At 37.4% G+C, this 14046-nt stretch overlaps 1 protein-coding gene across 4 annotated transcripts in view; it reads left to right on the top strand.

Annotated features, from left to right (window-relative positions):
• The window catches only part of LOC124722134 (inositol hexakisphosphate and diphosphoinositol-pentakisphosphate kinase), a 577166-nt gene extending 563407 nt beyond the window's left edge, over positions 1-13759 (top strand). For all 4 annotated transcript variants that reach the window (XM_047247339.1, XM_047247338.1, XM_047247341.1 and 1 more), the window contains exon 27: positions 10685-13759. In XM_047247339.1, the coding sequence (XP_047103295.1) occupies positions 10685-11690 (1006 nt within the window). In that variant the 3' untranslated portion in view covers positions 11691-13759. The remainder of the gene's footprint in view (positions 1-10684) is intronic.
• Positions 13760-14046: the final 287 nt, after the last annotated feature.

Raw genomic sequence — 14046 nt, 5'->3', positions numbered from 1 at the left:
CCTTCATCAGCAAAAGAGAAACACACACCATTCATATACACAAGTATATACACAAATGCTCCTTGTGAGAATCATGGAGGAGTATTTCAGATATCAGTCTCAGAAATCCATTTTAGACGAGAGTTATATGATTCTCTGTAGAAACTAAGGTTTAGGTTAATTCACCAACTATGTTCAGAAAGTCATTGTCAAATATCATATGTCTATATGATTTATCAGTAACAGAAACATTCTTACAATGTACAGACTTTATATTGTTGACCATGTGCTGCTGGCCAGATACTTCCTTATGACTGACCCTATAGTTTTAATTTTATCCTATGAATTATGTATTCTATTTGCATACCACACATTCTTTGCCTTCTAATAACATTTTTAAGCACCTTACAGTACTGTTTGTAATTGGCTACTGTAACTAGATTGTGACAACTTCCAACATTTTGATATAAATCCTACTTTGTTCTACATGATATCCTCATCCCACTAGTTAGCTACCAAGTATTCTGTTTTTGATGTTCTAGTGGAAAGCAGCTTTTGAAGAGGATGAAAAACGTGTTAAGGAATGCATTATGTTTGTCATCTATGTTATCAGCACTACAAACATCCTACTCCCACTGTTGTTCCTTAACAAGGTTTAAAAAACTACCTATTGCCATTGGATTAGCTTTTCTACATAGTTTGTAATTATATGTAACATTTGTTTGTGTACAGAAACCTTTTAGGATTAAAATTTGTGCATCATGGTCTGAAAGTCCATTCACCCTTTTACTAAGAGAATGCCCACCTATTAATGAAGAATGAATAAAAAATTTGTTTATGTTTGTGCTACTGTTCCACTACACCCTGCTAGGAAAAAATACAGTGTGCATCAGATCATATGAATTTAGGAGATCTTCCAACATCCTTTTTCTTGCACAATAATATACAAAATTAGGGGACCTACAAATAAATATAATTCAACTGCCCCTGCACAGCGTTCTAATACCTGTTCAGTGCAGTGCTTTGCTACATTTATGGACTCAAATGGAATACTGTTTTTTATGTACGTGAGCACTCCCCAACTCCATACATAACTACTTCAAAAAACAGCCAGCTAATCTGTATCCTGGTAAAGGAAGCCTCTGAATTGTCTTATTAATTAAGTGGTGTTCTGATATACCAATAATGTCAGAGTCAACACCTATAAATATATTGCTAAATTTATCTCTTATAGATCTTATATTTTGATGAAATATACTTAACACTTTGACACTTGGATACCTGACCATCTTTCTGAAGGTGGTTCCTTTGTTAAAGAGACTTCCTTTAAGCAGGGATACCCATAAGCTGACATCATCTAAAAAAGGTGCAGCTATAACACCATCTACTACAGTAATTTTCCCATGAGCAATCCCACCACTGCCCACTACACTGTCACCTATAAGCTTTGCCGACCTCCCCTTCCCATACCTATTGAGGTGCAAGCAATGCCTAGCGAAATCCGATCTATTTATAGACTCAACTAGCACCACTGCAATGTGAGGCATGCCCTCCATCATCAGTGCCTTCTCAAGCCCCATGTTAATGTACCTAATGGCAGCATTAAGATGAGGCCAATCATGATGCTGTAACACTGTGCATGAAGTGAATATTTGTGCCACTGGTTTGAGTAACTCATAACATTCAATTGTATGACAGCATCACCAACTTATCCCTCTAAAATTAAGAAAATATTTATGAGGGTTGGAACTTAAATAGTGGCAACTATTTATTCACAACTGATACAAAAGAGTTACATGTTTGCACCTGTTACTGTCCTTCAAAGTAGTCACCAGCATTGTATAGAACCCATTGCCAGTGATGTGGAAGGCATAGTATACGGTAAGCAGAGCCTGTTCTGTTGATGGTGTGAATGGAGCGATCTAATTAGATCTACCGCCTGTCGAATCTCTGGAACAGTTCTGAAGTGAATGCCACGAAGTGGTTCCTTCATCTTCAGAATCAAATTAAAGTCACAAGGACTTAAGTTTGGGGAGTATGGTGGATGGTACAGTACTTCCCAGTCCCATCGACCGAACACAGCAGCCACAGCTTGCGTTGTATACACCCATGCATTGTTGTGCAAAATGGTGGGTGGGTCGCGCAGAAACTGTCGCCACTTCTTTCGCAAAGCTGGTCGCAGGTGATGCTCCAATAGTGAAGAGTAATTCTGTGCATTGATGGTCTGCTGTGGAGGAGTGTAATGTGTTAGAATAACACCATCACAGTTGACACGAGAATCACCATAACCATTTGCACCATCAACAGAACAGGCTCTGCTGACTGTATAGTACACCTTCCACATCACTGGCAACAGGTTCTACACAGTGCTGGTGACTACTTTGAAGGACAGATGAAAACATGTAACTCTTCTGTATCAGCTTCAGTTGTGAATAAATAATTGCCACTATTTAAGTTCCAACCCTCGTATATTGTCTCAAAAATCTCATCTGGATATTATGGTGTTTCCAACAAATTACTAAAGATTTGTCCCCATATAATAAGTCCTGTATTATATGAAATATGTAATGAATTACTAACTTTTGTCATTTTTCCAGGAATATTGAAATAGGCAACTGCTAAAACCCCTCTATAAGAAAGGTGATAGGAGAGATTCTAGTAACAAGCCATCTTTTTTGCTACTGACATCATTTTCCAAAACTTTTCAGAAAGTGATGTATTTTGGGACAGTATCCCACCTGCACAACAATAATATCCTCAATAAATAACAGTTTGCATTTCAAAAGACGTGCTGTACTAAGGATGTCATTTACAGATTCACTCAGCAAATTTTACAAGCATTGAATAACAGAATAGCACCTGATGATATTTTCTGTGATCTATCTAAGGCATTTGACCATGTGAATCACAGTGCTCTCCTAGATGAATTGAGGTTTTATAAAATTTACTGTATAACCAACCAATGGTTAATACACATCTAACCAAAAGAGTACAGAAAATTATACTCAGTAATTCAACCAATATAATCAGGGGAGATTCTACTGTCTGGGGAGAAATCTCACATGGGGCTCCCCAGAGCTCACTCTTAGATCCACCATTATTCCTCATATATTTAAACGATCTTCTGTCTAATGTACAACAAGTAGAATTAATTTTTTATGGATAACAGTAATACTGTAATCAATCCAAGCATACATAACACAACAGAAGACGTGGTAAACAGTGTTCTTAAAAGTGTCATTGACTGGCTTTCTGTGGATGGTCTCTGATAAATCTGACACATAGTGAGGAAATAATAAATAGGGTGGAAACATCAAAATTTTATGGTGTCCATGTTGGTGAAGATTTAAACTGGAAAAAGACCATTTTTGGAACTCCTAAAACAACTTAGTTTAGCCACATTTGCACTTAGAATCATTGCAAATCTTGAGAAGAGACAAATAAGTAAGTTGACATATATTTATGTGTTTGCATTCAATAATTTCTTATGGAATAATTCTGTATTCTGAAGTAACTCATCTTTAAGGAAGAACATCTTCTTTGCTCAAAAACTTGCTGTTTGAATAATATGTGGTGCTCATCCACAGTCATCTTGTAGACATCTGTTTAAGGAGTTGGGCATTTTGACTACTGCTTCACAGTATATTTATTTCCTCATGAAGTTTGTTGCCAGTAATCCACTGCAGTCCAGTAGGACCATTGATTTACATAATTACAATACCAGAAGAAAAGATGACATTTATTACACCACGTTAAGGTTGTCTTTAGCGCAAAAAAGGGAGCACAATGTTGCAACTAAAAATTTTGATCAGTTATCCAGTGATATAAAATATCTGACTGCAAAGTAAAATTTGAAAACAAATTGAAAATGTTGCTCCTTGACATCTCCCCCTATTCCGTAGAAGGTTTTCTACTATTATAATGTGTAAAAGATGATGGAAAGGAATTACTAATGCACATCTGTATAGGTCAGCCTGTAGCCAGATTTACAAATTAATTTGTTGTTTGAATGTAAAATGACTGATTCCAGATTTGCACCAGGCCAGTGAGCCACACAAAGTTATTACAGTATCTGCATATCTGCAAGATAAACTGGATACTTTGGCCTGTGTTGTGACTTGAGTACTAATAATTCTGCCCTTTTCGAGCTACTGTCAGCTGGTATGTTACAGTATCTCTTTTTTTTTCTCTCTCTCTCTCAATTCCTTTTGTTGTGGGGCCCTCATATTGTAGCCTATAACTCAAGAATATGGAGTGTTATTGGTAAGTGTTTTTTTTTTTTGTCGAGTTTCGAAGCACAGAATCTTCAGATCATTTCACAGAAGTACTGTAGTTTATCTCTTTGTGTTAGTCACAAATCTTACTCAAACTGAATAACAGTGGATAGTTTGAAATGAAACTGTTTGAAGTTCCAGCATGCACTACAATTATATTATTCTCTCTGCTGATAGGAGCTGCCCTGACAGTAACATCTGTCCAGCCTTTTTGTAAAATGTGTTCTGCATTAACTCACATTTCATCGGGTCAGTTGATATGATTGGAATTTGTCCCTACTAATTCACTCAGAAAACAGTGGTTCCAGATCATAATTTTTTGGTATTTTAGTAATAACTTATATCCACAAATAGATTTATAGCAGGATCCTAACTCTTTTTCAACTCTTATCACCTCGAAACAGGTCAGCTGCTACAAGGGTGGTATTGGTGTGTTTCTTTTTAAGACTCCTGTGCTCCATCTTTGAATAATATGCACATATTTCACAACAAATTGCATCTTCTTGAAAGGAATTGAGACTTGTGACCTTCCAGGCACCTCTTCCTCCCAGGCATTGCGGATTTAGATGACCTGCCTATTTCATCTTTGTATATTTCTACTTGCCAAGTCATATTACTGATTGTTCTCTGATTTTTAGAGCAGCTGCAGTGCACTCCACCAATTTGCCCAAAGCAATGAGAGGTGCTCCTGCATTGCTCTATCTCTCAAGATATTTCCTCTAGGAACACACAAACTCATGTGACTGACTGTGCGTAGTCACACCACATCTAATAATTTTTGAAAGTGATCTAGGAGTGTGCAGCCCACCGCTTCAGCCCACTGCCTGTCAAGTGACAACTTGTTTTAATCAGACTGTAAGCCATAACAACTTGGTACTCAATATGGCCTGTAGCAATTACATCTGCAGCAGTCAAAGGTTTGGAGGTTGGAGGAGTAGACAACATGGAGGCATAATATTCTCAGTAGGGCAAATGGTGTGTGTGGGCTTTCACCAGTCGGGAGATGTAAATAGTCCACCTGTTCTGTTCTGAGCATGAATGTGTCAGTTGGGTTTCTAGGCCTCCTACAAAATTACAAACTGACACGGATAACCCATCTGAGGGATTTAGGAACTGGGTTTCTTACACTAAAAACTTGAAGTATCTTAATCATGGGTCTTGGGAAGCAGGCAGATTATGTCTGCTCCAATACTAGAAAGCTCTTTTGTAATCCTGGTCCAATTATGGGTGCTAGCTTTATTGATTAGCTAGGCCGATGGGCAGCTGAAGATCACAGAGATGTTCACAATGAATCTGACCAAAGCTGCTAACAGAACCAATTCCTTGCACAGCCACATTGTTGAGGCTGCTGAGCTGTCATTAACCATCTGCTGTCAGCTCCTTCTAATGTGTCAGGCTAGTATAGCCTGCAGTTGCCAGCCTTTCCTAAGGTTTGGTGACCATCTGTGGAAAGGGTATTCTCAGATTTCTCATTAACAACAAATACATTTCGAATATGTGTAATCAGACCTAGTAGCATGTGAAGTGAATCCAATATCTGTATTAAGTCAGGGTTGGAGCTGACACCCATCCTGCTTGCTAAGGAGACCCAGAATTATTTTAAATTTAACAGAGGACAAAAGCTACTTTACCCAATGTTGCGTTTTTAAAATCTTATTTTATATTAGCATTGAATTTGTATCCTAACCTACAGTGATGGGCTGAAGCAGGGGAATTACATTGGTTGCTCTGTGCTGTGCCCCAGTTGTACCCTCGAGATCCGCTTAATGTGCGAGTTCCTTGTCTATGATACGAGTGTGTATGCAATCTTTATGGCAGTGAAACAGATGAGATGTATTCAATTTCACATCAGCTCCAACTCTATGAATACAAAAATGTGTCACCTAGCGCATGTATACAGCAGAAAGGCAAGTATAGTCCATTCATAACTCTCTGCAGTATGTAAACGATGTACCCGGACATGTCGGAATTTGATGCGACAGAGCAGTGGATGGAGTAGCAGAGGAAGACTGAACAATATCTACAGTAGCACAGTTACAGTTACTGGTACCTTACAGACAGAGACCTCCGTGATGAGGCAAGGTACTGTGTGTCAGTGGGGAGAAGAGTGTGTGGAAGTAAAGGACAATCAGTAGTGTTGAGTGAAAGATAGTATCCAGCCATTGCTTGGCTTCCTTCCTTCTGGCCACAGAAATGTGACAAGCATTCTCCCTTCTACCCTGAACTGGGCACAGCCCCATAACATGCAAGTTCCTTCTACAGTGAGAAGATCCACTGGTGTGTGGCGCAGGTGCTGTACTGTTGTGGTGTACTGTATTGTAGTTCATTGTATTTTATTTGCTGGCACTAGGGCAGTCCTAAACTTTGCTATAGGCATGTGAAATTTAAAAATTTCCCATCATGTAGATGGTTCCATGAAATTTTGGACAAACCGGCAGATTTCAAAGCTCCTTACAATGAAATAGTGTGGCAACAAGTTACTGGCATCCATTTTGTGAGTAAGCTATAGGCTTCCTCTTTATCTTAACTGATAACTGAATGAGTGTAGCATGAGTTTAAAAAACATTCTGTAGAGAAAGATAAATACGAAACAGACACTGAATTCAGAATAGTGCCTGAGGACAGCTTCCTACATGATGTGACATGGTTTACTGCCACTATATAAAATACATTTACTCCAAATGGAAGTGAGATAATGGCTCTCCCTACAGCTCCCAAAAGAATTTTAATTTGTTATTGACATTAAATATACAACAACAAAATGAACTAAACCATACTAAATGAAAAGTACTCATTGGCCACATTTTTATCTGAAAACCGTCCAAAAGACCTGCTGGTGCTGAAGAAAGTACTGTGATTGATTGATAGCTAGCCCCTACTCTTTGACTCACTGAAAAATTAATCAGAAAGTTACTTTAAGCAAAGTATAATTACTGCTTCACAGCCTTCCTTCTAACATTTTTGTCAATATTCGTAAGTAATGTATTTAAGGAGCCATTCACCTCTTCTGCTGCATTGACATATTCAGCTGTTTAAATTTTGAATTTTAGAAGGAATATGCTATTAATACAGATATTTACACTTCCATTGACCACATAATAGAATTTAAAAAAAATTGAATACACAATTTGGGATTTGCTGTTATTTATTGAGGTAAATGAAGACATATTCTTGAAGAAGTTACATACAGTAATGGAAACCAGTATAAAGGCAGGGTTTCCATGATATTAATAGTACAATGTTTGAAGCATACATGTATCAAATTTAATACATGTACAACATAAACACTCATGACAGAATTACAAGAGTAACAAAATAAGGCATTTAATTGGATAGATAAAAAATCCACTTACCAAGCAGCGGCAGAACACACACATAAAAGACTGTTGTGATTGGCAAGCTTTCGGAGCCAGAGGCTCCTTCTTCAGGCAGAAGGGTTGAAGGGGAAGGAAGAAGGGTGAAGGAAAAGGACTGGAGAGGCCAAGAAAAAGGGGTAGATTTCGGGAAAGTCACCCAGAACCACAGGTTTGGGGAGACTTACTGTACGGGATGAGAAGGAAAGACTGATTATTGGGGACTGTATCGGACAAGATTTGAAAACCTGAGAGCTTAAAGGTGGAAGACAGGGTAATATGCAAGATTACTATGAAAACATTGCACATGAATTGGTAAGAGTGAAAGGGTAAGTACATTGTTTGTAACAGAGGCGGGAGAGGGGGGGGGGGTGAAAAATAGATGGGAAAGAAATGAAAGATGTAGAAAACTTAAATGGAGTGAAGCAACTAATCTTTGCTTCACTTTGCTTTATTTTTCTACATCTTTCATTTCTTTCCCATCTATTTTTCACCACCCCCCTCCAACCTCTGTTTTGTATAATACACTTACCTTTTCACTCTTACTAACTCATGCATGATGTTTTAGTAGTAATCTCTGTCTTGCAAATTACCCTGTTTTCCACATTTAAACTCTCAGGTTTTCAAATCTTGTCCGATGCAGTCCCCAACAATCAGTCATTCCTTCTCATCCTGTATGGTAAGTATCCCCTGACCCATGGTTCTGGGTGACTTTCCTGAAATCTACCCCTCTTCCTAGACCTCTGTAGTCCTTTTCTTTCACCCTTCTTCCTTCTCCTTCAACCCTTCTGCCTGCAGAATGAGCCACTGGCTCCGAAAGCTTGCCAATTACAACAGTGTTTTATGTGTGTGTTCTGCCATTGCTTGGTCAGTAGATTTTTTATTTATCCAAGTAAATAATTTTATCAGTAATTGATTGTTTTCATTGTTATAAAATAAGGCATTTGCATTTCCTGGATGGAAATTGGTATAAAGACCATCATTGTCCTGTTGTGTTATTGCATTGTTAGTACTTTGTCCAACTTCCATTCTTCCTGATTATGTAAAAATCCTCTTTCGCATTGATGTTTGAGGGTTTGTAGTTCATGCAGTGAAATTGTAGGTCACACTTCTTGTATTTTTCTTTTCAATGCTCATATGCCTAAAACTCCTTTCCTCTGTGATATGCCTTGAAAGTATTCCCCATAGGTTTTCTGTGGGGTTCAAATCTGGGCTACATGCAGGCTAGGATAAGATAGGGATATCTTTGTATGCAAACCACTTTTTGGTTGTAGCAGAAACATGCACAGATGCATTATCATGTCAAAACATTAGAACTTCATCCCCTAGGTCCTCATGCTTTCTAATCAATTCAGTCTGTAGCATCTAAGTGTGCATGTTAAGAGTTTATTCTAGTGTTCAGGCAAGCAATGCTTGATTTACCTACAGTTCTGAAGGCAGCCAGAATCATAAAAGTTCCACCACCAAAATTTCTGATCATTCTTACCTGCTGCTCTGTTCTCAGGTCATATCAATAATACTGAAATCCATCTGGCCTATATAAAGCAAGCTTCTTCTCATCACTGAAGATCACTATTTCCTATTCTAAAGTTGATGACATAGGCTTTTCAGCAAACTCCAATCTAGCCTGTTTATGTTTGGGTGTTACAGCAGTTTCTACAGTCATTTCTTGAATGCGAGATATTTGTCATGTGACAAAATTCATTGTCCATATCTGGCAGTTAATGGCAGTTGTAAATCAGCAGCAATTTGAGAAGAATAATGGTTTGTGGACCTTACTTTGCACAAATGTAACTTTTCAATGTCTCAGATAATTTTCTACTTCACATACTTTCCATTCTTTTGATAACAGGTGCTCAATCCAACAAAATTATCAATCACTTTGCTCGAATTGTTCAACTTCTCGGCAATCATTTTTACTTTTTCATCACATGATAACTGTTTTCCCCGTGGCATTGTCACAGTTGTGGTTTATGTTGACAACATGCACTTTTACTAATGGTGCCCATTTCCTATATGTGGTAAAGGCACGTATGGGCACACTATCACTGATCTGAGCTGACTGCCTTCATGCTGAGTTCCATCCTCTATCACATGACTCATTGATTTCTTGTTTTATACTTTATTACTGACATCAAATGCAATACCATTTGACTGCATTTGTCAGTATACTGTATCTCATACTATTGCATATACACTGTGCACAACAGTTCCAAACAGTTATGTTAATTTTCCTACAAATATCCATGCCTGTATACTCATTTCCACTACTTTATTTGTTGAATCAATGGTGCATCTCTAAATACTGTTTAGTTCTCATGAGGAAATTTCTGTTAATTGATTCAAGTATGCAACTTGGGGCCTCCCTCCATATCATATACCATAATTTTAAAGAGTATTCCTCAAGTTTAAACATCTGTCCTCTTTTGTGTTACCAGATATAAGTCACCAACCATTTAATTTGTACATGAACCTGAATGAATTTTTCTTGCTTATGCTACTAATACAATGCAAGTGTTTTAAAAAAATTAGTCTTTGCTTTAGGTGCACTTAGAGTCTGCAGTAGATTTTATAATTTCTCAGATCTAACCAATGACAAGTTAAGTCAGTGATTTTGATGAAATCATACTGACATGAGCACTGATTTCTCTCACATCCTACAGTAACTTCTCTGTATTAGTACCTCATGTACTGCCTTGAACTACCCCATAACTCTGTAACCTAAATACCAATTTCTTTCTCATAACTATCCCGTCCAGCATTTGATTTTGTCCCTGCAACTTCTCATCGTGGAATCTTTGAGTATAAAATACATTTTTATTACATTTGGGTATTCCTTGCTAACTGTGCTCTTCATTTTGACAAATTTGGCAACTTTGTTTCTCTTTGATGTTTTTGGATTTGATTTTTTTAACTTGTGTTATCAACTATTGCAGAGCCTTTAAAACATTGCCATTTATACTGCAATGAGTGTTTTAAATACAAACCTGAACTATCCCTGAATTCTGAATATGTGTAGTATAATGATATTCACATTTACATGCCTTTTATGTTATTAAGCATTGCTTTTGGTTTCAGATATGACTTCACTGCTGCAATGGCACAAATTTTTCCAACAGTATTTGATCAAGATTTGTGTGATATAAATATATCAGACCATGGAAATGCAGATACCTCCAGAGCCATAATGAGGGACACTTTTAATGTGAGTGGAATTTACAGTTGCCGAAATATGGGGTCCTTCAGTGGGAGTGAATGCCTGTCTGGCCTCGATAGTCGAGATGGTGCTGACAGTGGTGAAGTAACTCCTGTTTCTGTCTCTGCAAGTTCTGAATTTGAATTTGATGGGTACTTCTCTAATATTGAATTAGATACTTCAGATTCTACTGTAATAGAGAATGTACCCAGCACTGTAAGACAAGATAGTGTACACGAAGCTCAGGAAAATGTTGTAGTGAGTTTCTCTGCAAAGTCAGTAGTAGATTCACTCGGAACCTTTACTGTTAAGGACACTATTGCAAGCAAGAAAGATAGAAGTATAGGACTTGATGGAGCCAAGTTTTTATCTTGGCTTGAAACGACTGATGTTTCAGAAGCTCGTGAGAGGCAGGGACCTGAGGAGTATACATTGGATGCTGAAAATATGGTAGATGCTGAAATTGATGTTACAGATGAAGAAGACAAGACAATAACATCATCTATGACCTCCACCTCACCTGCAAGGAAAACTATCTTTCAGGTGTTTGGTGACAATGCACTACGAGCTTCATGTAATCCGGCAGAATCAGACGCTATGGCGGGGGGAGAGCCTGTGCCAGAACATAACACTGAGAAAAAATCTCCATTTTCCATACACTCCAGACTGTATGTGTGGCCTAGTGATTGTGGTGACAGTTCTAGATCCCAGTCAGATAATAACATTCATGTGTGGGACTCTTCTTTAGCCATTGAGGTACCAAGTGAGAAAATAAAGTCGGAGCCAGCTTTATCCGAGGCTGTTGTGGAGCAAGCAGCTGCAAACTGTGAACAGTTGCATTCACTTCCTGATAGTTTAGATGTAAGTGAAAAACAAGATGTTGTTTAGATGACACAGTTTTCATTAGACATGCAAAGAATATGAGTGAGATATTCACTTTGTGAAACCTGACTGATAATACATGAATTAAACTCTTATGCTTCCATGAATTTAAGCAGGAAGTATACATGATGTGTGATGGTAAAAGTAATAAAAAATCAAAATACAGTTCTTGAGACCTGACAGGATGAAGTTTTGTTAGTTTTCTTAGTGTCTTCAATGCATTCCGGTCTGTCATTGGCTGGAATGATACTGGCAATTCTTGCTCATTTCATTGATGATATGTAAATAGTGCAATAATATATACAAGCACAGTGTGTTTGCAAGCTGATGTTCATTTTTTTAAGGCTCCTCTTTTGATTCAGTGTTCTGTCATTAATAGAAATTGTAATCATAGTGATTAGCTCTATTTTATTACGTGGAACTGAAAGTAAAGAACATTGTGTTATTAACAAGAGATAGTTTAGCTAGAATTATTAGAAGTAAAATGTTTCTACAAATTTTGTCTGTGGCACCATTGACAGACTGACGATTCATGTAGTTGTTTTATTTTTATATGAGCTCCAGGAGTGTATGGTGAAAAATGTTTCACAATTATTTTGAATAATTACCTATGTGAGATGGATAACCAACATCTCATTTATAAAGGTCTCATAGAGGGGGACAGTGGGAGAGAATGTTTGTCAAATAGCTACTGAATTCTCCCAAAGTAAAAGAGCAATCCATGAAAGGTGGTTTTTAGAGCCACTTCTTTCTCCCTCTTCTCTCCCTCCTCCCTCTTCCCTTTGCTCCCATTCAGTCTCCTTTGAGCACAGTGACAACTGTGTTCAACACATAACATTCATTTTGGATAGGAATAGGGTTCAACTCCTTGTCTGGCCATCCTGAATTAGGTTTCTTGTCATTTCCCTAAATCGATTAACATGAATGTTGGTATGGTTTCTTTCAAAACATGTGTCAAAACATGTGGTCAACATCCTTGCTCCATCTCTGATGACATCATTGATCCCTAATCTTCCATTCTGTCCTCTTCCCTCACACTTCAATTCTTCTTCCATTTCACTTGCTCTCCTCCTTTCTGCTCTATCTTTCTCTGCCATTTCATCCTCCTTCCATGTTCTTCTTTCTTCCTCTCACCCTAATGTCACCTTCCCCCCCCCCCCCCCCCCTCTCTCTCTCTCTCTCTCTCTCTCTCTCTCTCTCTCTCTCTCTCTCTCTCTCTCTCACTGAAAAAAATCTCCATTGAGAGGTTTGCTAATTTTAAGTATTTATGATTTATGTAAGGCTGTTTGTTTGGGAAAAACCTTGTATGTATGATGCTACCTGCCAAAGTGTAAATGTTTTGTTGTTTGCGATTATTTTATCTAATGCTCACAGAATTGTTGTAATATTATGGAAGAGGGAGGGAGAGGGATAGAGAGAACAATTTTGTTACAATCTTGTTAAGTAAGCAGATGCGGATTATATATATAATTGTTGTATGGAACATAGTGCTGTGTGTGTATCTGACATATAATTTTTGTGGATAAACACTCTCAGTTAGTAGAAGGAAAGAGAGTGACAAAAACATTTGACTGTGTGTATGTAATCAAGTGAGTATTAAGACAGATATTGAAGGCTTGACTTTGAGTTTTATGTGCGAATAAAATTTCAGTGAAATTTAATGGAGAGATTATTATATTTGCAAGCTGCGAAACAACTCACTTGGGTGTCATGAACATGTTTGTTCTTGAAAGTGGGACAATTTTTATGATGCAAAGATTAAGATTATAATTATGAATCTTCTATGGAAAATATTGGTGATAAAAGGGCTGTGGTATGTATAATTTTCACGGAGAGGTGCTATGAGTTAGTAGAAGGAAAGACTCGTGAACAGAAAAAAAACTGATGGTATTTAATGGCTTCAGTGAAATGTAGTAAATAGTGCAGTAGTGCAGAGTTGTTATTTAATGGTGGGAGTTAGACAACTAGTTTTAACTTTCCTGTACTATGTGACAGTTTCCTCTGAAATGTAAATAATATATGATTGTTACTGTTGTTTGTTCAAGATATTTGAATAAAGCATACAGACAGCATTATCTAACAGTTTTTATATTTCAGTTGCGAGGTGTGATAAAAAAGTAATGAGAATTTTTTAATTTTATGGGCTATATACATCCAATTTTCTAATTTTTTTTGTCTTGTTGATACACATGTCCCTGATGTATGTTTGCATTTTCAGTTGTTTTTAAATTTAGTTTATTGTTGACAGTCAAAAGGGTTGTATGTGTTTATGAGTACTTCATTAATTTTTACTTTTTAAAAAGATGGATCAAAGAATTTGCATTAAATTTTGCCTGAATAATAGAGCAAAGTGTAGCAGTGC

The sequence above is a fragment of the Schistocerca piceifrons genome, chromosome X (genome assembly GCF_021461385.2).
Source record: "Schistocerca piceifrons isolate TAMUIC-IGC-003096 chromosome X, iqSchPice1.1, whole genome shotgun sequence".
Lineage (NCBI taxonomy): Eukaryota > Metazoa > Arthropoda > Insecta > Orthoptera > Acrididae > Schistocerca > Schistocerca piceifrons.
This window is presented reverse-complemented; position numbering and strand designations above follow the sequence as displayed.